The sequence below is a fragment of the Anopheles coustani genome, chromosome 2 (assembly GCF_943734705.1).
Source record: "Anopheles coustani chromosome 2, idAnoCousDA_361_x.2, whole genome shotgun sequence".
Lineage (NCBI taxonomy): Eukaryota > Metazoa > Arthropoda > Insecta > Diptera > Culicidae > Anopheles > Anopheles coustani.
In genome coordinates this window covers 22,419,188-22,446,338 of record NC_071289.1, presented here as the reverse complement: position 1 = coordinate 22,446,338, position 27,151 = coordinate 22,419,188, and the positions used below count along the sequence as shown (strand labels likewise).

At 44.4% G+C, this 27,151-nt stretch overlaps 1 protein-coding gene across 1 annotated transcript; it reads right to left on the bottom strand.

Annotated features, from left to right (window-relative positions):
• Nucleotides 1-36: 36 nt before the first annotated feature.
• LOC131266772 (abhydrolase domain-containing protein 2) lies at nucleotides 37-27,151 on the bottom strand. Its single transcript, XM_058269408.1, has 6 exons — nucleotides 26,595-27,151; nucleotides 3,008-3,180; nucleotides 2,609-2,776; nucleotides 1,659-1,839; nucleotides 1,225-1,574; nucleotides 37-1,144 (listed from the first exon to the last, which is right to left on the bottom strand). The coding sequence occupies exons 1-6, from the start codon at nucleotides 26,747-26,749 to the stop codon at nucleotides 945-947; spliced, it is 1,227 nt and encodes a 408-aa protein (XP_058125391.1). The 5' UTR covers nucleotides 26,750-27,151; the 3' UTR covers nucleotides 37-944.

Sequence of the window (27,151 nt, the reverse complement as noted above, 5' to 3'; positions counted from 1 at the left end):
GTAGATATGAAGTGAATGAGAGGATGAAAAGTCTGTACTTATCTAATCTGGGTTATTACCTAGTGGTTTTTTAAAGGAATCGTGTAGATTTTTCACCTCTTGTATATCAGTGTATATGGTCGAAAACGAGAAGTACCCCGCCGGTTTCATCCGTTAATTTGCGGGAGTTTGGAACAAGCTATGCTTGTGCACGTTTGGATTTGTTTGTGTTCTTATATAAAACTAATGTTCAGTTTTGTTTCCTTTTGTCCTGTTTGTTTCTAGCACACACCTCATCGTGACGGTCTCGATTGTTATTCGTTTTAGGATGCGTCACACCAAGCGATGGGTGATTTGTAATTTGTGCTCCTTGCTTATACTTCATTCGAGTTTTCGCTTCTTCGCTTCGTTAGATACCTATGCACGAGCAACCAATCCCTTCGATATAATGTCGGTTTGCGTGCACCGTACGTGTTCCCTAGTGAGCGTCTTCATTCGGTGGCAACACGAAGGATCCCGTGCTTTAGCGTCCTGTAGCCCCGGCACTGGCGCTGGATGATGATTATGATAATCATCTTTCTTGTACTTCAGGTCAGACCACTTGACCTCCACCCCCAGGAGTGACAACGCCAACGACGACGATGATGGCGATGAAAACTCTCCTGCTGCCTCATGCACACACTCGCTTTGTTTACCTTCGGGCAGGGATTGTTTCCTTTGTTCTTTGCGTGTGTCGTCGACGGCGTCTACGTCGAGGGAGTGGTTGGGAATTCCACCTTCGGTTTCGCGACCAGCAGCGACAGGAACAGCTTCAGCACGGCTATGAACACCCCACCGATGGACGGTGTCGATGGGAGCGCGGCAAAGATCAGCCGCCACCGGCGGGGCCGCACCAGCAACAGCTGGTCCAGTTCCGGCAGCGGTAGCATACCGACACCAATCGAAGGGAATGGTGGTAGCGAATCTTAAATGGCCATCGAGTCGGACGTTTCGGCGGTCCGCTTAGCCACCAGCAGATCGTTGTGCGACATCACGATACCACCGATCAGTGACACCACGGCTCGGTCGAGCCAGGTGACTGGATTGGGGTAGATTAAACCACCCTCGTAGAACCCAAGATGGCCACCGTTCGCGAGTTCGATGTAAAGCGATTGGTTGTGGGTTCCTGCGCGGAGGGAGAGAAGCAAAAAAAACAGGACACACGTTAAAACATGAGGGTACGAATTTCGCAACGGCCAACCTTACCGGCAAACTGCTTCACCGGCTCGAGCAGATTCTCCGGCACCAACGGGTCGTCCCGTGCGTTAACGAACACCATCGGGCGCCGGATGTTGGCGAGATAGTTGAACGACGAGCTCCAGCTGTACATGTCCTTGACGGTCGCGAACTGATGCACCCGCCGGGTGTACGCCTCGTCCAGCTCGGGCAGCGTCGCCGCCGCTGCAATGTCACGCTCGTTCAGCTGATAGCGCTGCTTAATGTCGTCCGACAGCAGGACGTGCCGGTGCTTCATGATGATGCTCTTTACGTTCTCCGTCAGCACGTACAGGTAGAACCGGTGGAAGTTCTGCCACTTCAGCAGCCACTGGGTTGCACTGGGGGAAATGGATGGTGGAACAGTGAATACCTTGCCACACACGCAAAAGGTGAGTTAGGCGGGGGGAGGGGGAACCACTTACATCACCGCATTGTAGCCCTGGCAGATCGAGACACCACCGATGATGTTGGCCGGTCGCTTCGCCTCGCCGAGGTACTTCGAGATGAGGTTGCCACCGAGCGAAAATCCAACCGAGACGATGTTTGTCGTCGGATACTTCTTCAGCAGGCTATTTATCATAGCCGAGTAGTCGTCCGTGTGGCCTGCGGGTACGAAAACGAGTGGGAGAGGAACAAACAAAATGGAAGCTTAGTACTTAGGACATCCTTTAAATGCACGCAGTATTCATAAAGGATCAAAATTTGTAACATACTCTTAAAGAATGGAACAGCAAGCCAAACTTAACGTTTCATTATAACAGGCGGATTTAAAAATGATTTTATTTTAAATAAGGAAATTCACTATAAAAAAATACTGCAAAATTACTAGTGCTGATAGAGTGTACTATATTGATTTAAATAATTGCTGTTAGACAAGAGAATTAGTTTTACTATTATTTTACCAAACGAACATTTGTATTCCATTCATTTGAAACATATTGTTTCATGCAGAGTGTTTTTTTCATTAATATCATTTTTTTATCATCACATTGAATAGTATGAAAAATGTATAACGAATTCTTTATAGTATAAAGAGAATATTCAAATTCAACAGAAGTATTATGTTAAGCAAAATGTGTCGAAACTATGTCAAAAAAATTAAAATATAGCATGTATGTTTTCTTGATTAGGCTTCTTTAAAATGATAACTTTCACTAAATGCTACTTTCAAGCAGCTTCCGAAGCTCTTAAACAGCTTTTGCAAATTAAATAAACATGAAAACTAAAGAAAATGTTTACGTTGCCATAGTAAACTACATCTTCAAGTGCTAATTTGAGGTTCAAAAAGCTTTTGACAGTTGAATGAAAGTTGCTATCGTGTAAAATGGGCTGTGCATCCTTAAAAGTTGTCTTCGTAATAAAAAACCCTTACCGTATGTGAATATCCGGCTCGATGTGACCTGCACGCTGTCGAGGACTCCGATGTGGTTCAGTACCGCACACCGGTACCCGTGGCACTGGGCGTAGTGCACGAACGTGCGGATGTACACCGACTCGGACGAGTTGCCAATGCCCGGACAGATGGCCACCGTGATGTCGTCTGTTCGGCGTCCACGGAAGAAACGGCCAAACCCAAACACGGGAACAAACGAATTGAAATTAAATTACTTCACAGCGTTTTGACGGGGAAGTCGGGGTTGTCGGGGTTGTCACACATCACCGATGATGATGAGCGACCACGGGGCGATGCCTTCCGGGAGGCGGTGACATCGGTGTGCAATTAATCAACCGGGCGGCATTCGGCGGGGTTACTCCCGGGAAAGAGGCTTACCTTCGACGGTCGTAATTAGCGGCTGGTACAGATCGTACGTCAGCGTGGAACCGTCCGTGAGCGACAGGTAGACGCGTTCGCCCAGCGGCCACGGACATTTCACGCGTCCCACGATACTGTGAATTATTGTCTGAATGTGTCCACTGAAGCCCCACAGCCGGGTCGGAATGTACCTGTGGAGATGGAGAAAATAAACGAAAAGGGGTTAGAATCTTTCCATCATGCAATCTTTCGCCTCGTAAGCTTTCCGAGCGCCACACTTTACGATCGGTGGGAAACGATAAAAAGCTGTCACACGCGCGCGCACCACTATTCGGTTTGTTGTTATATATTCCATTTCCATCGCGTTTTGTGAAACACGCGCCTTCGATCCATCTCTCGCTCGCGGAAGAGCGCCCAGTCAAGGGCATCCAGATAAAGGAGGGAGGCGAACCCTTCAAGCTCACGGTTTGGCCCACACCGTCCACAACGTCGTATATGGCAAAAGGGCGACGGGTCCTGACGGAAGGAACATTTCATCCTCCTCCTTCGCACTCCGGAAGGTCAAAGGTTTTACCTCCCCCTATCGGAAGGGGTTTCGCTACGCCGTCGTAACTGTCCCCGTTAAACTTTGTGATGTATGCGAACGGGAAACGGTGGAAGATCCCGGTGGCAGATTGCAGACCGAGCGTTCCGTAAGAAAATCGACTTCACAAGTGGAAAGCGGTGGAAAACACCCAAGGAAGTAGTTAGAAATCTATTTGCACGCTCCGCACACGCCAGGGAGTTGCGGATCACGAAGCGGGGACGAACTTTCCTCATCCGATTGTGAGTATCCTTGGCTGTTTGATTCCGATGCACGTAAATTGTAACGGAACGAGCGGTAAAGATGGATGAGGTGAAGAATGCATGCACGGTTTGGATTGGATTAACGGATCAAACACGTGTCCACGTGTCGGTTCCGATTGCGACCAGCTGGATGATGGAAAAGTTGTACCACACTCGTGGAAGTTGATGCAAGTGCATACGAGAAATATTTTCATTTTTCTTCGATCCATTTTCGATCCGTTACACCTTTGTTTGGAGTTAGGTTGGGAGTCAAAGAAAGCGTTTTTTTGGGAAACAAATAGTTTAACACATTTTTCAAATGTTTCATGTTTTGTGTAATCGACTTTCGTAAAAATGAAACCAACATTCGTAGCTATTCGTATTACAAAAAACATCATATGATTTAATGATGAATATTTTAAAGAATAATATTTTTATCATACATAACTGCCTGAGCTGGGTAATCCAGATTAAACACTGATTAAATGAATTTGATGTTTTAAATTAGGGTTTCATGGATCTTTGAACATGCGTGACGATTTGAATTCATAAATATCTCAAAAATAATGAAAAGATCAATCACAAAGCAATTTATTCGAATCATAAAAATTTAAAAATGTTTAACGATGCATGAATCCAAGAAGAATTCAATAAACGATAAAAGGGAATTTCTGATAAAAAGATGAATGAATCCAAGAAGGATTCAAGAACCAATTCGAGGGAATGTCTGATAAAAAGCTCAAATGAATGTATCTTGTCGAAAGTTTCTACCGACTCAACTCTAAAAGAGTACTTTGTATTTTATTACGGCTTACATTTGTCACATAATTTTAAAAGTTTTACTCACTTTATGAGTCTTACCTCTAACAACTTTTATTACTAAACATAAAACAAGCCATAAACATATTTCTGTATTAATCTAATTCCCTTTTTTCGCCCTGCAGACTTGTTTCTCTTGTTTAACCCCTTAAAAATAAGTGTTCATAACAAATCTCCATTACAATCAACAACGGTAATAATTTGATAAAAATAAACTAACCCTTTTAACGAAATTAATCATTGAGGGCAACATAAGCCTTTGTTTTCCAGCTTGAACACCTTATCAGGCGAAACATGCAAGATTGTGTTATACTTCCGGGAAAGGTTCTAAAGATTTTGTGAAGTGATTCCAAGCCCCACTTCAACACTTTTACATTATTTATTCTCGTTCTCGTTAGTTTGAAACTCACTGAAATGAAAACTTTCCCGGGCCTCCTTCCCCTTTTAAGAGGTAAAAAGTCCATTTCTCTCGGGGTTAAGGCCATTGGGAGCGCAAACTTTACGTGAACTCCCCCCCCTCTTCCGGCTAACTTGTAATCTGGAAAGTAAAATCCAAAACACCGTCAGGTGAAAAGTCGACCCACGGGAAGAGAAAAGGAGCAAACAACAAACAAAAAACACGCACCCCAGCAGGTGGTGGAAAACTGAAGGGGGGGGGTGAAAAAAGTAGACTACCGGTTGAAACTTTTCCACAAGCGCAAGCGAAGGTAGCACCAGTTGCCAGCGCCGTTCGCCATCGATTCGACCCAATGTAATAATTTTCCACGCCCTAACACCGAACGGCCGACTAACAGCGGCCGAGGGTAGCAATTTGCCAGATCGCGTGAACCCTGGGCGTTCCATCTTCGCTGCCACAGCACCACCACAGACCGGCGGAAGGAATGCAGGTCGGGGCAGGTCCTTTATCATTCCGTTTCGTTGGCGCCAGGCGCGCTCGTGGGAGCCGGCTCTCGGTCGGGGAAGGTTGCACGGGACACGGGAAAAATACATGGGTTCCTGTAATTGTCGGGCACATGTTGGCAACCACCAGCGTATTAGAGGGTCATGCAAGTGTTTGCACACTGTCCCCCCTCCCTTAAAGGTGTTGTCTGGAGATTAAAGTTTGAGTACCACTATGAGAAAATAGTGGCCCAATTACACCATTTTCCGCTTGTGAGAAAAACGGTGCCCAAGACGATGTGAGAATCTTCCTTCCCTGTGAGGACTAAAATACTGCGCCACCAGTTTGCCAGCATAAGTTTTCCCCACAAAACCCCCAATCGGTGCAAATAAAACTGTTCCATCGTTCCTTTTTTTTTTGCAAAAACTCGTACACATCCCATCTCCAGGGACGATGTAGGTCAGGGTTGTTCGCAGATGGGCTCCTTACTTTCCCACTACCAGGCAAAAGAGGGGATGAGCTAATAATTTATTACTAGCACAGTTTTACCAGCTATCATCCGGGGAACGCTAGCAAGCACATGTAGTACAGCTTCCAGTGGCACACGAACACACATACATTCCTCCCCCAGTGTGAAGTGTTCGAGTCGGGTATCAGCATGAAATATGATCCTGGCTGGAAAAACCGATTACGCTCCGAGCGGATTATTTCACACACGAAATGTCCACACACGCGTGTGTGTGTGCGCGCGTATTTTCCAGTGACGAGGTTCGAGTGGTGGAAAGCAGTTTGGTTTGGAAAATAAATTTCACTATTGCCAGAGATTAACGACCAAAAAAGGTTATTGAAAGGGAAGCACCGATGTAGCGCGTCACGTAAAAGTGTTAAATAAAATGGACGTGCACGGGACGGCACGTTACATATTCCGAAATCGAACCGGGTCGTCCAGTTCGATTTGATTGCAATGCATCGTTCAGTTCTTCCTTTTGTACGAAACGGAAGCGAAAGGACCGAGAATGGACCGTCATGTGGACATGGCTTGAATGCATTAGCAGGAATGACACACGGAGCAACGGTCCCCCTTTCGAAAGCTGTTGATTTTGGTGATTTCATGCGAAGGCCTTTACGCCTTCGGAGCCATAATAAATGGAGCAGGGAATATGTTTTGGCAATCCCTTCGGGGCACCGGCGCGGACGGGAAATAAATTGAGTTCCTTTAATGTGTGCCGAAACGATTTATCTTTCCACCGCCCCAAAATGAGAGTGTGTGTGTGTGTATGTGGTGGATGGATGGTTCGTGGCATTTGTTACATTTTACATTTGAAAATAAATCCCCGTTTCCGTTCGATCGGAGGTTTATCGTGAGAGATCGGTCGCTTAGATTCACTGCCAAAGCACATTAATCAAACATCAAACGAGGGAGAATAAAATTAGTCCAAACCCGGGTGGCCGTAAAACGAGGCGCTAACAACAGCATAATTTGCCAGCATTCCCAGCGCGCAATCGCGCGCCCGATAATAATATGGTACATTGGAAAACCCGAAACCCCCCCCATTAATAACACTCCAATTACCGATAATTTAGGACCAAAGGTTGTCACCGGCGTGCGCGCGTACGCTCGGCATGGGCCAATATTAATTACACGCTACCGGGCGTCTCAGATTTACGTGCCTCGGCCAAGTCGAAGTCCTTAGCTGGGCGCCGGTAAGCTGAGCACCATGGAGAAGCTTCCGAAATCCACCGATCGGCCGTGTGTATCCTTCCCTCCTCCGGCACTTTAGGCACGAAAAATAAGTGAACAAGTAAAGATTCAATTTTCTATCCACGTTCAGGGGAACGGAAAGTCGTGCGAGTTGAGAAAGCAAAAGTGGTGGAGTTTTTGAACGATGAGGCCTGAAATGTAAGCGAAAAGGACGAACCGAGCCGAAAAATTTAATTGACTAGAAGAAGATCATGTTGCTTTCCACAGACTCGCGCGTACTCTCCCCCCGTACGCCGCCGTTACTTTCGGGGAGGCTTTTCATTTTATTTCCTCCCCCCCAAAACTCCACCCCAACCGACCCGACGAAAACACGTCTGGAAAATCACTGCCGAACCGGAGCGTCATTATTCAATGTCCTGCGGCGAGACAGAATGCTGCTTTTGCCCACCCTCTCGGAAAAAGTCAAAGGGAGGCTGGTCCCGGGCCGACGTTTATCTTGATTTGCCGCCACCCCAAGTCCACCCCGGCACAACGAACCAACCGGATGGACCGCGGACGACATCCAACCGAGAGCCCTTTTGCCATCCTTCCGGACCCCGGGAAGGATGTTCCACTCCCCCCCCCGCGGACGGAATGTTTGGTATCTATTTTTATGTTTTTGATTTTTCCTACGGGGATCTGGCTCTTTTGCCGGAAGGAAGGAAGCAGGAGCAGACTGGTCGGTCGGCATTAGTAAGTCAGCGTGCGGAAAGCTTCACAGGACGTCCGCGCTTGGTCCGTTCGGGGTTCGAGCTTTCGCTAAATCGTGAAGGATTTCCCACTTTGTACCGGTGGCGTTTTCCTTCCTTTCTGCCGGTTGTTTCCGTGCTGGGTGCACGAGCAAAAAGCATTGTAGCTGACCAAAGCCGGCGACAAGGTATAAAGCAAAAAGGCCGCTTCACCGTTACGGCTTGTTAATTTATGAGCTCATTTAAATTTCCACCAACGCTCGGGAAAGGAAAAGTTTCCCGAGCGCGATAAGAAACGGAACGCAACTTAAATGATGCTTGCTTCCCTTTCCTTCCCCATCCACTTGATGCCACCGTGCAAAAGGTCAACGGAGCATTAAATCATCGCCGAATCCAGGGATCGCCAAACAGGGTGGTGAAGACATTTTCGGCGTGATTTTACACTGCCCTCATTGACGAACGTCTGTCTCACAGCACAGATGGTCAGTCAGCACCAGAAGCCAAACCGCCACCGTTCTGTGTTGCACCTTCCTCAGCCTCCGGACAAAGTTGCAATTAATGTATCTTAATATCTGTCATTAGTTTGACTTGAGCGCGAGCGGAAAAAGGCGAGTGGGAAAAGTGAATTTTATGCTAAAAAGCAACGCTGACCTTTGCCCCGATGGACCAGGACAGCGAACCCGGGTCTCCTTGACGATTTGGGTAATTAAAAGAAGCCTTACGCCTTGGCAAATGCCCCCATTAAAGTGTCTGCGGTTTAAATCCCTACATCCCGGGAGCCACTAAAGTTGCCAGAACAGGATTGGTAATTTAATTGAATCACTTTCCTCCCGCAAGCGACGGAGCCAGGGTTGTCCCTCCAAGGGATGATGAAGAATAAATTAGATTATTTCAAAATGTGCAGTTCCATTGTTCCGATTCATCATTCTTATCCTTTCCTATTTTTTTTAGTGCCGAAAAAAGCGAACAGAAAGTGAGCACTGAAAAAACGGCAGCCAACTGGCCGGGAGGATTAACTCCATTATTTTTATTTGTTTGCACACAACAACACTCCCTGGCTTTCCACTCTCTGGCGTCGATTACGTGAATATGACATGTGCATCATTATCGGCACCATCAGCACCGCATTATACATTTTCCTTGGGGGGCAGTTTTTTTCCACTGGTTTATGACCAATCCTTTTTTTTTTGTTGCCCACACGCTTTTAATGGAATTACACCCGGTTGGCACCTTTCAATCGTAAACAGTAATTGAATCCTTAATGCACCTTTAAAGTTGCCAATGTTTGGTAAAATTAATACGAATTTTGTTTATAGCTGTTTTCCCAACAGATCCTTTGTACTTGCGATGGGGAAATTTCTTTTTGTAGAATCCTTTTATCACGATGAATAAAAGCAACCTCAAAACAACTTTTCTTGTTTCTTTCAATATCTTTCCTGCTTCCTTTAAATTGTAAGCCGCACGAAACGTCAGTCAATCTTACCGAAGATTGGAATTGGAAAAGTTCGCCGAGATTCAATTACCGGTAGCGGAGTCTCCGCAAAAGGGGTTTCGCCGGTGACCTACCGTAAGCCAAGGATTTGCAATCCAAACGAAGCGGTGATTAACATTCATCCAATCATGGTACGGTGCAAGGATTCCGCCGGTGAAAAGATTTTGGGAAGATGTGAAGGACACACACACACACAGGAAAACAGATCTACGCAACGCAGACGAGCGTTGCGATCGAGAGCTTTCTGGGAACCGAGAGTTTCCACAAACCGCTCGGTGAATGGATTTCCACTGAATGCACGAGACCATCACCGGCAATCGGACGGACATCTTCCATCTTTTATCCATCCATCAAGCCGGGCCCGGGCATTATCGCCATTACATGTCCTTGCTGTCCCGTTCGCTGAGCGTCACATAATCCAAACCCCCTCCGATAGGACCTTCCACCAAACACTCCCGGCGGTCCTGTTTTCCATCACAAACAGTCCACATATTTTACCGGAAAATTGCGCTGCGGTTTGGTGAAGTCGGGGCTTTTCCGGTAAAGCGCACACGACGGGTTACCCCGGTGACCGTACAGAGTCGCTCAGCTTACGAGGATTCAAACACACACATACACACAAACGCACGGGACAAAGTCACCTTTGTTCCATTTTGACGGGACGGATTGATCGGTTCGGTCGAAGGACGTCAAAAGCATTTCCATCCGCCAAACCGACACAGGAAATCGATGTTGACCGACACGCCTCCCATTTCCATACACATTAGTGTCGATTGGTCGGGTTCAACTGCTCGGGAAATGTGTCATAACGCCACGAACGCCCCGTGTGCAATATGTCGGTCCATTACTGGATTAAATCTGCCCGACTGAATGGGACGAAAATCGAACGGCGTCAATCGAAATCAAAATCATGAACTCACGATTTTGTTTCCGCTCGCTCGGGAAATGCCACGGGTTTTCGCCGAGCTGCGACGTGCCGCAACAGATTGTCAAAATGGCAAAGAAAGATTTTTCTCTCTTCCCCGTCAAGTGACAACTTTTCTTTATCAAGCCACACATAAAACGTATATTATATTTCCACCGATCGTCCGGGTTCCCCTACGGAAGCACATATCCGTTTTTGTGTCAAGGCCAGCCAAAACGGAAAAGCTCCAGGAAAGGGAATCCTTGCACTGGAGGTAAAGCGGAGCATCACATGTTGAGTAGAATTTATGGCATGCTTAGTGTCACCTCGCACACAAAGCCACATCACGGAGCCGGCCCCGAGAAGATCCTGGCAGCCCGGCGCGTCTTCAAGATTGGAGCCTCTTCATTAGAAGGAACACATTTCGTGTATAGTTTATGAGAACCGTCGGCCACTTTGGCCCTTCCTGGTCCGATCCTTCGGAGCTGGATTATCTGAACCTTCACGTCCATACGAGGCATGCACGTGTGCGTCATTTCGTACCCCGAAGGTTGACGGGATCAGTTCGGCGAACGGCTTCCGGGCGAGCTTTTCCCGTCTGATGTTTGCTATCCCTAAAGACTTACGGTCCATCCGCCCGTAATACCAGATCCCCGAAGGCTCTAATGGCAATTGCTATTGGAGAAAAGTGAAGACGGTATGATCGCTACGTCGGGTTCAATGAAGGAATTTCTGCCTGAACGCCAGGTAGCGTTGGGGAGTTTAAAAAATATTTCATCCAACACCGGTGGAAAGATGGATGTTTAATTAAGATTCCTGCAGCCCGACCGGTCGTAAGATGTGCTGTAACGAAAATGCCTTTCATCATACACATAAGGACAAAATTAAATTAAATTTACAGTCCGCCGATAAAAGGATTTATGCTTCTCGTTAGGGAATGTCCTTTATTTGTCGACGCAACTACGTAATAGATTTCGCTTGGTGTATGATTTACGTCGTAATTAGTTCATCCGACTTAGGATATAGTAACGAGATGTTTTCATGCTATCAAAAAAGTGAAAGTTTGGTTTAAGTCGACTCTAGCACTTGCTAAAAAGTCTTCTCCGGGCGATTTATTTCAACTTGCAAAACATAAACGGTTTCGTAATTATGTTTATGTTGTAAAAAATACACTAAATGAACATCATGTATCTCTAATCTGTACTAAATTGCCCAAAGAAAGACGACTTAGAGCTAGTCATAACAGAGCGACAAGGAAATCAACGATTGCATCCAAACGTTGATGGTTTATTCATTCTTTTTTTGCTTTCTTGGCGTAGAGAGCAGCATACAACTCGGTTGAATGACCGGCCAAGAAAGAGAGGCAGTAAAAAAAAAGCCTATCCCTGTGCCGCTATTCCGATTATACAATACATTCGCCACTGTCAGAAGCAGCAGATCGCGGAAGTAGGACCATAAAAGATGCCCCAACTGCAAAACGCGGTGTTCGTGGCGAATCTGAATGAAAATGCGATGGGAAGGAAAGTTAAAAAAAAACGGCCGAGAAATCACAACAAACGTAACGGAGCCAAACGAAGCGCGGAAAAGGGACCGACACACACGATCACGAGCGTGGTTTCCCCTTTCTGGTTGAATCGCGAAGTTTCGCGAACGAATTAAAAACTAAGCTGCTGGAAGAAAGAGGGGGGCTAGGGTGACAAAAGTGGGTGAAAGGAGAATTTCTTATGAGACAAGCCGGAGGGAAACGGACGACGACGATGACGGTGAAATAATAGAAAGAAAATATCAATTGTGCAAATGCACACGTACACTCCACCGACGACCACTTTCTCTACCCCTTTTTTTGTTTTTTGCTGTCATTTTTCCGCCAACACACAACAATGGCTGGTTGCATCAAAGTATGATGCACTTCAGCTGCAACAGTTGATTGAGGTGGACGGAGGCGCGTGCACGTTTGTACAGCCCGACGCTGCCCGTCTTGCATCACCGTGCAAATGCATTCGGTAATGCATGATGAATGAATTGTGAAGAGAAGAAAAGTGTTACCTTTTAATGGGACAAGTTTAGAAAAGCAGGAGGTAGCAGGAGGAAATACTAAATATTGTCATGTAAAAGTAACGCAATCTGCAGGATGACAAAATTTTGGATGGTTACTGTTAGCCAACTAAAAATGGTTATAGTTCAATAAGAACTTTTAAAAAACAAGAATGTGGAAGTAACTATAAAAAATATTATAAGCAATATGATTAACCACAATATCAAATCGAACAAGCTAACAAAAAAATAGAACATGCACACGAATGATATCCTGCAGGCTTAAATCATAATTATCACATTATCGAGTATCCAAAAAGAATCCCAAAAGAAAATAGTTTATCTTGGCTTTCGTCCATCTTTCGCTTTCCGTTCTTTGGTGGCAAAGTATCCGGAAGTTCCGGAAGAAAAAATCCACTCTCAACCGCATCTGACGGCGCAAGGGTTCGAAAACCGGCAAATCATTATCTTCATTGTGGGGCTCGATTAAATAAGCCCAATCATCAATATCCGCTCCAAAGCCACACGCCTCGCGCAGTGAGTCTTGCGAAAAAGGCGATAAGGGTTTTTGCCGGTGATTTGCTGAAGATAGGAGCAAAAGGAAAATCTGACATGAACGGAGGGGTTCAAAGTTCGCACCGTGGGAACCGGGATGACGGCAAAGTGCCCAGACAGACACGGTCTGTCGGTACACCTGCTTTCCGGAATCTAGCCGGTTTTGTGGTCTGAGCCCGCTGATAAGACAGCGAAACTCGCGTGGCAACGAGACGGAGAGATAAAATTGACGGCGATAAGATTGCTGCGGTTGTATGAATTTTGAAGAATGATGTCACCGTGGCAAAACGTGGATACGGGAATTCGCGGTTCAAATTACTCTTCGTTCTAAGAAGAGTCGCTGACAAGTTGATTCATAAAAATATTTAAATCTACATTTTGCAAAGAGTTTAGAAATATTTAAACAAAATATAACAAAACGACCAATTTTCTTGTAACGTACCACAGAACTAAGTTTAAAAAATCAAAACCATAGCAAATTCCGTGTAACTTTTTCATCAACCTGACATGCGGCCAACTCGTGCGGGTATGAATTTCAAACTGTCTACGTGATAACGGCTCCCGGGGCGAACGATGGATGGCGCAGCGGGTTTCGCTTTTTCGTCAGTTTCGCGTGGCGAGAGATTTGTGCCACGGGATGGCGTCGCAGGTCACAGCCACGGCAGAAGAAGAAAGAATCGTGAGAGAACAGCAGCAATCGCAAAAAAAAAAAATTGAAACTGAACCGGTTATTTCCAAATTTAATTTTGGCACGAAACCGTTATCGCTTGATTTGCGGGATGGGGAAGTTTTTTGTTTTTTCTTTGCTAAAAGAAAGCAAAGAAGCTTCGGAAGTTTCGAGGCTCCAAAAATCACGCCAGATAGGGTGAGGCACGTCAAACCCGGATTTAGAACTAATTTTGGCAAAACTAAAAAAACTAAGCTGAAATAAAAATTATATTCGTATGGATTTTTTTTTCTTTCCAGTGGGAAATACTACACAAATGGAAAACTGCGTGACTCGTATTTCCAGAATAAACACATTATCCCGAAACCGACCGGCACATTAAGACATTCGTGCGCCGATTAGCGAGCAGTTAATGATAATGATACGCAAAAGGATGTGAATCGCTCCGACGGAGGCTAATGACCATGACCGTGGCCATTGGGGAAGAAAAGGGGCGCATGAAGAGAAAATGGTCGATTTAAGATCAATAAAGCCACAATGCCATGGTGGAAAGTTTGGTCGACGTTTTAGCACAAACATTTAATGGTCCTTTTCTTGATCGATCAGCATTTCATCCATAATGTTGTAGAGGTTTCGCTTATACGTCGCAGTGACAACAAAACGACATTACTAAAACGAGGTATGCGAAAAAGCGCGCCAGTGTGCCGTCCATTGGACATTACCATCAACGATGTGTTGTTGTAAAGTTCGCGTGCCAAGCCAGGTTCTAAAACGGAAAACACACATCAAACGACCTTTATTTTCCGATACGCATCGCTGCATAAGAACATTGCCAAATGCGCCACAAAGTAAAACCTTCCGATGCAAAGTCGTTCTTGGGCCAAGCGGAATACAGAATAATGTGCTGTGTTGTACTAAAACTATTATAAAACAAAAAATAGTAAACAATCTTCCCAAATGTTCTATTTCGAATTAAACCAGGTATCGTAATACTTTTATAATGTTAAATAATTTAGGAGAATAAGTTAAATTATCTTAAAAGATATTTTCATCCGATGTCTGATTTTTAAAGTTCATTGAAACACTGATGTTTTCTTTGCTCTCATTTAACCTACAATACCAAAAAGAGACATAAACTAACAACGACAAGCTATCCAGCTGTGATATGTTGTATTTGTTTGACATCGCCCGCGTGTTCATGTTGGCCCGGCAGAAAACATTGGAAAGAAAACAGAGATTCATTTTCCTTTTTTCACATTTCATTTAGCACAACACAAAACTGTCTGTGTCTACCGAGAGTGTGGAGAAAATTATCGCGCTCAGAAAAAACAACACCGAGTGCGCGTAAAACCACCATAAAACCGGTGCATCCGTTGGCGACATTCCCGGTGTATGGTGTATTTTGACGAGTTTCGAAATTACACCCCATTTTTTCCAGCCTTTCTCCCGTATGAACATACCAACACACAAGTGTTGGTACAGCGTGCGAATGGCCAGCGAAATGGATTTTTCATTGCGCTAACGCGGGCTGCCATTTTTCGCTAATGTTGCACAACTGCACCTCGGCCGGGCATGTAGTGCTGCAGTTGTTGTTCCTGGTGGCTAATTGGGGTCGTTGTTGCATTCAAAAATAACCCGCAAAGATGGCAAAAGTTGAAAAAACTGAGTGATTGATTGCAGTTTCCACTTCCAAAAAAAACGGAATCCGGACATCCGGCACTACCGACGTGCTTTTATCCATTTAATTGACCACATATGCACGTGGTCACAAAAGTTTTCCGTTGAAACAGATAAGATACCGAGGCATAAGAATGGATGTTAATTTAATTCAGTGCTGTCCACCGTCCGCCCGAAGTCTAACATAAATCAAACACCCAAGAAGCAAGCAAGATTTCTCGAGATGATTATTTTCATCTTCGACAAGGATGCTCTCTTCGCAGGGCCACTGCTGCTGTAGAGCGTCCATTTGTTTTCTTTCCTTGGAAAAAGTTTTCCCCCCCCCTTGGACATCGTATACACCGGTGGACAGCATCCAGAAGGAAAATCTTTCCTAAGACACGAGGTAAAGGAAGCCAAACCACTTCCTTCTCCCCATGTCGCTGCTAGAACCCCGGCTTGCCGTCTCTCTGGCCAGTGTCTGGTGGCACACAGAAAACTGTGAGGAAAATTATGATAGCACCAGCGCACTTGTACTTCTACATTCCATCGTTTGCCACAAGGATCCTCTAGTTACCTTGCTTGGATGAGCGTTGCAGGCGCCGCCCTTTAGGAGCATCTGTCCGAGGCGGCAAAGCGACCATATTTCCCAGCACCACCGGGATGGAATGATACATTTTTCCCGCCGGAGGAAAACTTGTCCGCCGCACTAACTTGTTTGCTTCATTCGCTGATCGTTTTTTTTTTTAAACTTCCCGAGACGCGATGCATCGAAATGGGAAAGTGAAACGGACACTGCCACCGATGCGAGCTTCATTTGTAGTTTCCTGTGTTTCTTTCTCGGTCGAAGAAAGGTCCTTCTTTGTTGAGGACATGGTTTTGTCTTTAGTTGAATGCAGTCTTGAGCACAAAAATACAAGAAGCCCTATTCTGACCTGTCTCTAACCGTGACACAAGTTTCAAAAGCTAACCATTTTCCTTTAGGAATACACACTATAGGGCGGTGCATTGTGTCAAATTTTGCTGCAATTACCGAGAGTACGGAAAATGGTTTCCCGGAGCAATTTAAAATCGGCTAAAACCCATTTTCACAAGTAAGGGAAGCGCTCTTTGTGCTGGACCTACTGTTAACGGAGAGCACTAAGCAATATCGAATGGGTAGCGCACCTAAAACCCGTGGCCTCGGGCGGCACGTTCACCTTCATCCCACCCCGTTTCCGCCGTGTTTCACATGACATTGCACTTCCTACGATGCGGCTCGACTCAATTAGAGTAAATTGAAAATGATTCAGCTCCCGAGGCTTTTCACGTGTTCGCTAATCGAATCGGCCTCATGCTTTGACAATGGCAAAACGGGGGGATTTCATTTAAACGGGCCAGTGCGCGACTATCTGAAAGTGAAATGGTTGATGCAAAAAAAATTATAGAGAAGAACTCTTATGTTGATGATCGTGTATCTTACAAATGGTTGGGAATGTATGATCAGAATTTATAATTTCTGATAGGTTTTTCTTTCAGGATTAGATGAATATCATAAAAATTTTGTATTCATAAATTTTCAAATAAAAAAAGTAAAAAGTAGAAGTTTCAGTTTAAAATTTAATTTGGATGACCTCATTAGAAGCATAAAGTAGACCCATTAATATATATTTTCAAAATTTTCTGGGGGTTGCATATACCTTGGAAGAGCCAGCATTGAGTTTAAAGATTGACACGGGTTGCAATACTTCGAGCATCAAGAATACTGTCGGTGCTGCTCCTGATCACCATACTCCACTTCCTAAGCACGAGAACTGTCGAGGAGAATCGAAAATTTCAACTTCCAAACTTCTTTAAAAAAGTAAAACAACAGACACACCAGTACACGGATGGTAAGCGATCCGTAAACACTTAGTCGAACCTAGCCAAATAAGCTGTCAAAGGTTCGTTGGGTAATGGCGCTCATCCCACTTCGTAGCTTTTACTTTTACAACTTAAACAACATTTCTTTGGCGAATTTTACTAAAAAGCTGAAACTGTCAACTGCACTCTCGTCGCAAGCGGGATAAAAGTTACGTAATAAAATGGTAAACTTTATCCGTGCGATAAAAAGGTGATTACACACTGAAAGAAAAAAAAGGAAAATAACACTGGCCTTTGTTAATGTCTCAATGTGGGTTAACGGTGTCGAAGTAATTAAGCACTTAAATGACGGTCGGAAGATGAACTTCTCACTCGTGGGAAACAGAGAGCAACGAGAGACAAAACGATGGTGGGAGGTAATTGTCTTTAAAACAATTTTCCGAAGTGTCAATCGAGGATTGGGGCGGTATAGTGAGAGAAAAAAGTTGCACCGGCGGAAAATGGTTCTGTCAACGGTTTTTGCGCAGAAGAAGATGGAAATCTTAACCGCGAAGTTTGCAAAAAACAAAGCAGAGTCAACTCTAACAAGGGACGAAGATAATATGGTTCATTTAAAGGATAATAACCTAAACGGAGTGGGATGGATGACAGGCAAAAAAATGCAAATCAAGGAAACAGGATAAATGGATGGATAAATACAGATTATTTCTTTGCTTTGAACGTTACAGAAGGTGAAAGTTAACCCCCGAAAGGAGTTATTCTTGTTTCATAAACTCATGATGTCAGTTCAACCCAGTTGGGAACAAATTCTTCTTTTTTTTTGCATTGCTGGAAAATCTTTTCATCATGCAACTATAGGGTTTAATTATTGCTTCACGAGAGAAAAGCATCACTCATATTGAAGCTCAATCTTGCACAAAATGAAATATTAATTAGCACTGAACTGATGAAATTTATTAAACTGTCAACGTCCGCAGCGCTCGGTCGTTCAATTCATCCCGTATTCATTAGCGTAGTATTTACCCAGCTTTTCTCCGGACACAGTCGGAGCCAATGTGACCGAGTGCCCCTCCTTTCGGTCGATAAGCAGACGTCACGGCCACGGTCGATTAATCGCGTATCCAACGTCACCGGTCGTGTCCGCACCATAAAGTGGCCATTTGTTCAAGCACATCGAACATTTTTTTTTTAACGTTATTTTGTACCTTTCTTGCATCTTTTGCTGTACACCGCACAATTTCTGGGTTTGCTTTTCCACCCCGTTTTGCAGGATGTGTTTTTGCTCCCGCATCAATGCTCGATGCTTCTAAATTTATTGAACACTTCAATCGTCTTCTCGCGCGGTGCACATTTGTTACTGCATCAGCGAATTTCGTTTCGCTTTCTACCCACTCACCGAATGGGGGGGGGGCGTGACGTCCGGTCCGTGGTTTTTGCCAAAGCCGTGCGCCATCAACTGTCCCCAACGTTGGGCGACCCTACCCTCGTCCCAGCGAGGTTCATATCTTTTCATTTTTTTTTCGTAATAATATGTCCCCACGTTGATACTTTTTTTGCAGCGATTTCCCCACCATTTGGAGGGTTTTCCATCTCACATCCAAAGCCCCCTTAAACGTGTCCTTCCGTTCCGGTAGACCCCAGCACCCCCAGCACAACCCCTACTGGAGAGTGAAAGCCGGATGGGGATCGAAAAGGACCTCCTTAGGTTGCCAATCGCTTGCCAACCGTGCCGTCGACGCCTATCACGCTTTGGGGGTTGTTAAATGAGCTGAAAGAAATTGAATTTCCAGCGAACAAAGTGGCGAAAAGAAAGATTAATTTACCCGGTTTGCCTCTTTTTCTTCGTTTCTCGTACTCTTCTACCGTTTTCCTCCGTTTCATCATTGGCCAAATGGCATGAACTTTCACCTCTTTTCTTGGTAGCGGTTGGCATTAAATTGATGGATCACCATGGATGAGAAAACCCGTAACTCGGTTGTAATAAAACGATGACGAACGTTCTGTGAGGCGGAGGAAATGTGAAATATTACCCTCCATAAATGTGTCACATTTCATTGAAGGGCTATAAGTTTGACCTTCAGCATCTATCCAGAATAATCAGATTCGCAAAAGAAATAAAAATTAATAAAAACGCTTGGATTGAATACTTCTTTCAAGTGATTTGAGTTTGCAGAAATCTATAGGATAGCATTACGCCTCGAAACGCTTCGGTTGTGTCGTTCAATTTGCACCCAAGTTATGGTTTTTCCGGCTAAAATATCGCCTCACCTTCTACGGAGGGCAAGAGTTCATTACTTAATTGAAATACAAAGCCCCTTTTACCGGCTTTCCAGGTTGGCAAACGCCTCAATGGCAAGGATTTACATCGTTTGGCAGACGACGCCGGTCTCGGATATTCGTGGCCCGATACCCGAAGTGCGCTGCTCTCGAATCCTCCTAGACAGAGTGGGTGTGTGTTTTTGCTAGCTAGTTACACCCACCTTTGGAAAACCGGAAAGCTTCCGAAACGATCCCCAGAAACGAGAAACTCTGTGCTGTTGACAGGTGTGACACAACGTCCATGTCGCTGTCTTTTGGGAGGGTAAATTTTAAACAAACTCCCCGCTGTGATGATACCCTGTGCGACGTTTAATTAGATTGATGTAAGCTTTGGGAAACCTAATAGCATTGACGAGCGGGATCCCGACAGTCCCGGGACACGGTGCACAGACATCGGGGACGGGATTTTTGTAATGAGTTTTCCTCGGAAATCGATTCCAGCGCCAAAGTGTGTTATGAATGCGAGGAAAATATATTCATAAAAAGGGTTCTTTAGAAACACTACACCATCAAAGTTATCATTGCAAGGTTTTCCAGGGAAGCATTAGCCGCTTCCGTTCAGTGGAAAATTTAATAAAATTTAAGCTCATACTAAAACGTCTACGAGAAGCGGTAAAGATATCCATGGCACCGACAAAATCAAATGGATAAAAATTGGATCGAACACAGCGCGTTTGGGAACCATTTTCAGCCATTTTTATTTTCCATTCCGGCAGACTTCCGAGATCAAATGTTTGTCTAACAAAATGGAAACCAAACACCAATAAAACTGGATCGATGGGAAGGGAAAGGAAAAATCAAAAACGGAAGCAATCGAGTTTCACTTACACTCCCCAATGGTGTACAACCCCAACAGCGCCATGGCTCGATTACAACGCAATTTTCTAATAGATTTCCTTGTCTCTCTCTCCCTCCTCCTACTCCTCCTTTTCTGCCCCATTTCATAATTGTTCTAGGTCATAAAGATAAATTGAATAGATTTTGCGTCCATTTGCGAAGACGAGGGTACCCGAAAGGTTCGCCAGCGACCTTTCCGGCTGTGGCCAGTTCGCTCGCCAGAAGGGACTCCTCGTAATCGCACTGTCGTCATTAGAACTTTGCTACGAAACGGGACGCAGTTACGCAGATAATCTTTTTCTAATGCTGAAAAAGTCACCCGTGACCTTCCGCCAACTTCACCGTCGAATCGTGCGGAAAATTAAAGGAAAGTAACAACTCTCTCATCGGATAGCAGTACCTTTGCATTACCGCATCGACTTAATTAAATGCGTCAATGGCAACAAGTGGCTTGTCCGCTTTTTTCTCTGGTTTCCCTTGCCATCATATCCATTATGGAAGGTTAATCGGTCGTGCAAATATTCTTGCCAACCAAGGATTATCCTATGTATGGTGGAACAAACGAGGGATATGGATTATCTCGTCGAATGGCGAGAGCGTCAATAAACAATTGTTGGGCGAGCAGTTAAGTACGAGCGACTTAGTCTTTTGAAATATGTTACAAACCCAAAACCGCAAGTCAGCATAGAAAAGAAAATGTAGGTTTCTTTTCATCTAAAAAAGTGGGAGGTATAAACATGTAGCGCTGTAAACTTCTAATGAAACTCCTACAACACTCTGCTCCCTACAATACCTGTCTGTACATTCGATACGAATGTACTGCCGTCGGTTGAACGGTAAGTGGACATTAATTATCATTACGGCGAGTGCTCGTAAATAATGACTATTATGCTGTACTGCTAATCCACCCTTGATCGGTACGATATTTCTTTTCCCTTCCGTACCGCTCGCTCCCGGACCAACACAACCACGATGTCTTGGATTTCACCTTCCAGCGGACATGCTGGATCAATCGTTTCGTTTACGTGTTTACCCGTCTGTCCGACTCTAGCGTGTGTCGTTCTCGCGAGCTACAAAGGCCACATTGGAGAAGTACACCCCCACCGTGCAGAGGAGGGAGGAAAAACGTGGAAAACACATCAGAGAACGTACTGGAAACCGAAGACGTGGCGCCCTTCGAGAAACGGAACTAGCAAAGAGCAAAAATAACTCGAGATACAGAACGATTCTTTGCTTACTCTTGCAGGAAGGAATGTGAAGGACCGACGGTGGGGTTGGGGGAAGTGGGGTAGAAAATGCTCCGTTGCCCATTGGGAGCATTTTCAGCGAAAGTACAAATTTAGCACATTCTGCGAGGTGCCTATGGGTTACGTATGAATTCTTGGTGTGCTTGTTAGGGAAGCCATCCATACATTCTTATCGGATGCACGTTCGTGGGTTGGAAAGATAACAAGCCGTTCCGGATGGTTCCGGTGGATGAATCATCGTTGTTCAAACAATGTTTGTCGAGAGGAAAAAAAGTATTGTGATATGAGAAATTTATTTATTTTTACAATAACTTTGTAAAGTTTAATTCTCTTGAAATGACACACCCTTGTCCGCCTTTATCTTACACTGAAATATAACACTAGCTATAAACAGCACTCAAAAACAGATCTACCTCAACCGCAGCGTCAGTATGTTTTTCATCAGTCGTATATCCATCGCATCGGATCGAGATGTTTTTGTCAAAACCAAACCGTGTGGTTAATAAACATGAAACGCTCTCCGGAAAACCACTCTTTTCCTCCCTTTCCCTAAACCTAAAAGGGCGTCACAATATCGATCCTAAACTCCTACACAAAACACACATACACACACACGGCTCCAAGCCGCCCCAAGCCGAACAGATTCCGGTCCGATACGGGGCGACGGTAAACAAATAGATGGGAAAATAAACACGCCGGGAAATAACGGAGTGCCCAATCGGAAACCCACGACCCTGCGCTTGATGAGATGTCAACCTGATGAGACGATGTCAATAGGTGACAGGTGAGCAAAGAAGGAAATGACGGTGTGGGAGCCTATTGGTAACTGGAAGAAGTGAAGCTTTAAGTTCAGTTTGGTGGCGATTTAAGGTAAGCATTCTAGTATTTCCCAAGAAGGCATTAAATGTATTAGAATTACAAGAGTTTATAAACATATACACTTTCCACTTTTCATCACCTTCAACACACTGTCCTTGCACTGAATCTGATTTTTGTTTTTTGTCATTTCTCTTGTTTCATGTTAGACTGTTAAAATAAATAGTCCTTGGAAGACAAACGCAAATTGAACGTTCTATTTTTCACCCGATCGACCAACGGGACAGACGTGTAAATGTTCACCGTCAGTCCACAACATCGGTGAAAACCAAATGGCCAGCACACGGTGAATGGAAACCCCTGGCAAGGTGTTTTTCACTTTCCCTGTCCGGCCGGCCTCAGAGATAAACAATCAACGCCGCGGAAACGCTCGCCGGTTCGCTAATAAAAACAATAACAGCCTTCCCTTTTACGGGCGGGAACATTTTCTAGCCAGGTGAAAAACAGATGATTCCCGGAGGGGTTCGGAGAAATGAAGTACAAAAACTATAAATTTTAAATCCCTCCGTAATTTCGTTACATCCGAACCCGGTCCGGGAAGTGTCGACGGTGTTCGGATTTGCAAGACAAACTTTTTCCCAAACGGTGAAAAACGTGGTTTCCATCGTTCCGCTTCACACTTTGCCCAAAACAACATTTATAACAACATTATTCCACGGCACGGCGGCTAGACTGTACTCGATTGGTTGACCGAAAAGTTTAAACTCACTCTCCACCCTCCCCTGTGTGCTCCACTTTTCGAGTTTCTAATGGTAGCATTTGATTATATTTACAGCTGACCGGGTCGGCGGTAGTGGTGACTTATTTATTCCTCGTTCGAGATTCATTTCCTCCGGTCACTCACAAGTGGAGCAGGGCGAAGGGAAAAACTTATTTTCCCCTAGACAGATCCGCTTTGCATACGACCCCTGGACCCCGGAATGCAGCGTGAAGTGCATCGCATTGGCGGGTTGTTGTGAGAAGTGTGAGAATGTAGGCAGCGAACGGGGAAAAAAATCGAGCAAAAAGGCTGACCCGGTAAGAGGCGGAAGTTTTCCATTAGTTGAGAACTCGAGGAGTTTTTGTTAGTGTTTATTAAGTACGGGAGGGGGAAAATTTGCACTCGGTCGTTCCGTTTTACGGGCATAATAGTAGGGCCCCATTCGAGGCACTTTTCCAGTGGTTCGCGTCCGGTGACTATGGGTTGAAATTAAATGGGAGAGTAGCTATTAATTAAAACTCGCAGCAAGTAAGTAAACCCTTTAAACAAAGAGACCCGCTTGCAAGCGTAATGGTGGGTGTCTTCCGAAGCAATAAAATTTAATTAAAATTGTATGACCATAAAGTATCACTCCACAGAAATAGTAAGATATCGCTCCCATTTTGGATCTTTACTTCTTGGGAACAATCTACAATTTTTGTAACATGTTTACGCAACAAAAGGTAAAAATATGAAGTGATATTTAGCGACCGCCGGAACTTAGACCGAAACTTAAAATTCCGAGTTAAATATTTGAAACTGCACACTCTGCAGTTTCGCAAGTAAAGACGGATCGTACAGCGAAATGACCAAAGGAACAACATTTATGTGCTCCACCGAGTCAAAGTAAATTTTTCTGTTTTGTGTTTTGTGTTTTCTGTTACGGTATGTGCCATAAAACGCCTCAAAAAAAGATTAAAAGTTGTTTCTAGAATAAATAAAACCAAACCACACCACGAATCGAATTGAAGATATTGAAGCAGCTGATTTACGGCACTCGTTGCTACCGGGACCGGTTTACCTTTTTTTCCTTTCTGCCACACTCAGGCGTTCAGTATCTCGCCCCGAAAACGATTGGTTACTAACCTACAGACTAGCCGGCCGGTTTACCGATGCCGTATCCATTTACGGACGTGACCGTCAGGGAGAGATTGTGGCGAGCGGATGATATCATCACGGCTTATGCGGTGGAAACATGACTGGAGATGGCACCGGACTTTGGACAGAGTTCGCGCCAAATTACGCGAATAAGCGAAGCCGTCACTTTCGTCGCATGTTGTCATGTACGATAATTTCACGCATAAACGTATGTTCCAGAAACGGCCCTTATCAGTGGCGTGAGTCGTTCCGGCAGTTCATGGCGTCAGCTGGTGGTTTTCAGCAGCTGCTTTGAAATAAATTATAGGTTCCAGACCGAACGGGACAGACCGTAAAAAATTCGATCGATCGACGGCAACGTTTAAATTTTATTGATGCTGAAGTTTATTAATTTTCTACTTCGAAAAGTAGGATACAAACACGATAAAAGATAGAGTGTTTGTTTTTAATTTTCTCTGTTAGCTTATACTTGATTTAAATTATTTCTTAAGAATTTTAAACATAATTCTGATATAACTAATATTAGTCTAAACTCGTCATTATTTCCTTTTAGAATTTTATCATTCTTTGTTTTGTTTTTGATTACATTCAATGAATAAAACAGACTTTACATGATACTTTCAATCCACATATTTTATGGTGGAACATTATGTTCTCCATACATTGAAATAAATCCACTTTCAAATGATTTAATATTGATGTACTTCTTTTCTAGAAAATTGTTAACTGCAACTTGTGTTTTGAACAAACCCAACTGTTACTGATGGTACAAAGAGACTGAAAAGACCTCTTCCAAATCATCCTAGGGATAGTAATAGTAGCATATCGTTTTCTTCTTTTCAAAATTTTTTTGTACTAAAATAATCCACCGGGTTGGCCCCTGCTGTATACGGTACAGCTGGAAACAGTTGCATGTGCATGCTCGAGACCATCCATCCGGCAATGCCGCCGGTGACCTAGAAATGCGAAAAAGCGCCAACAACCAATCGTTCGACCGGTTCTTTCATACATTTTGCTTTTGGTCGTCTAGACCTTCGCCGCTTATGACTTCCAAGGTGGATTAGTCGACAGTTTAAAACACGGGCGCCTTCTGGGGGTGGGGAAAAGGGTGGCAACGACAAACTAGAATGTTCTAAGCTATGAAGGGATTTGGGAATGATGTCATGCGGCGCATGAGGGTTAAACAAGACTCAACTATTGATAAGACGAAGGTCTTATTACGAATGTCTAAAGCGATAGTGTTTGTTCTATGACCTGCTGGTGATGGTTTGTTACGAGTTAGGGTGAGGCACTATACACCTCTGATGTGAAAATTAATAATTTCTCCCAGGACGTATCTCCAATTTTCACAGATCGATTCTCTAACATAAAAACTCTGCTTTTTTTAAACCTTTTTGCCACGTGCAAGTGAATCGCTTTCGTTCGACTAATTAAGAAAATTTAGCTTATGTGATTCATACGTAAGTTATGAATACATATTACCCCAGGATGAGGATGTTTTAGATTTGTCTCCACAACAAAATGCATGAATTATTAATTCAATAGTTTCCTGTAATTTTTTAATAACATATTAAGATACTTCTTTACTTCTTTCTACTTTTAAGTTCCTTAACAAATCCATTTTTCTCATTGACAAATATATTCTACCAACACTAAGAAAAATGATATTGTTATATCAACATGAATGTATGTTTCTTAACATAATTGACTCGATATTGTTCCAGTCAATCATTTGCTAAGTTGTGCATAATTTTCCACCGAAACCTTATGTTGCTCGTGGATGGCATAATAATCGCGTTCCTCGCATATGGGAAGCCTTCCTTTTCTGGATGCATGATAAATATTCCGAGCCATTCCATCTGCCGCCGCACAGGAATGCCTTTACCTTCAGACCAATAATTTTGTCAGGTTTGTTTTTTTTTCTCTCTCTTTCCATAACTTTCTCCACCCGTTCGGGACCGGCACGGAGAGAAATGTTGGTATCCAAAAAATATCATTTTCCGTTGCCGGAGCCAATTCTTCCACCGATACCCCGATCGCGACGGTGGGAGGAATCGTTTCCGTCCGCAAACGATGCCTTCCTTCTACGCCGCAAAGCAGGAAAAATGAATGGGTTTGGAGAGAAACCCAACACACACACACCCACCCCGGTGCTGGCGAAGAGATTACGGCGCACTTTCTTAGCAGCGCACTCTTCCATTCCTTTCCTTCATTTCATTCCTATGGTAACTGTTTCCATGGAACAGTTTTCCATCCAGACGCTTCCATTGATGAGGTTGGAAAAAAAGGTGCCGCTCGTGCTCGGGCGAAAGCGACGGTGACCGGCGGCTGGTGGAAATGCAAAATCAAAACAAAAATCAGCTTCTCTGAAAATACAACACTTACGGTTCCCGCAGCATTGGTGCGATTTTGTTGAAACACTCCATAAATTGGCCATCTTTGCAGACGATGCTGGGAATCTGAGGCGTGCTGCTGACGTTCAGTATCCGGAACAGGATGCACAGGATGACGGCGATGACCGCCAGGAATGCAGGCGACATGATCGATGTGTTATGTGCTGCAATGCCCGGACAAAGGAAACATGCGTTTCCCTAACACACTGTTTTTTTTTTCGTTTCTTTTGCACTTCCGCTCGCCTTTTCGAAAGGCGCAGTCGTTTCGCATCAATTGGCACCGTTAGATGCGGATTGGTATTTTCGAACTCAGTAGGCTTTTTTCCGCTTCTCTGCAGCAAAACAACAAACAACGGAACCACACGGAACTCGATGTTTATCCCGTACCACTATTGCATAGAATTGCCGACGAAACAATTGGATGAAAGTACTTCGTGAAAGCCGACTCATGCGTGGAGAGGAAAACAAACATTCACGCGGTTTGGAACGTTCTCGGTCGTTCGGCGGGGTGGTGGAAAGGGGACGGTTTTGTTGTACGCGGCGTCCGGA

What these genes read in the sequence shown, in the direction of transcription:
- LOC131266772 (XM_058269408.1), bottom strand. Translation starts at nt 26,749, where the DNA reads ATGTCGCCTGCATTCCTGGCGGTCATCGCCGTCATCCTGTGCATCCTG. An exon ending in GCACCAATGCTGCGGGAACC is followed by an intron (nt 3,181 to 26,594) that starts GTAAGTGTTGTA and finishes CCATCTCCACAG; the next exon opens with GTACATTCCGACCCGGCTGT. An exon ending in GCTAATTACGACCGTCGAAG is followed by an intron (nt 2,777 to 3,007) that starts GTAAGCCTCTTT and finishes GACGCCGAACAG; the next exon opens with ACGACATCACGGTGGCCATC.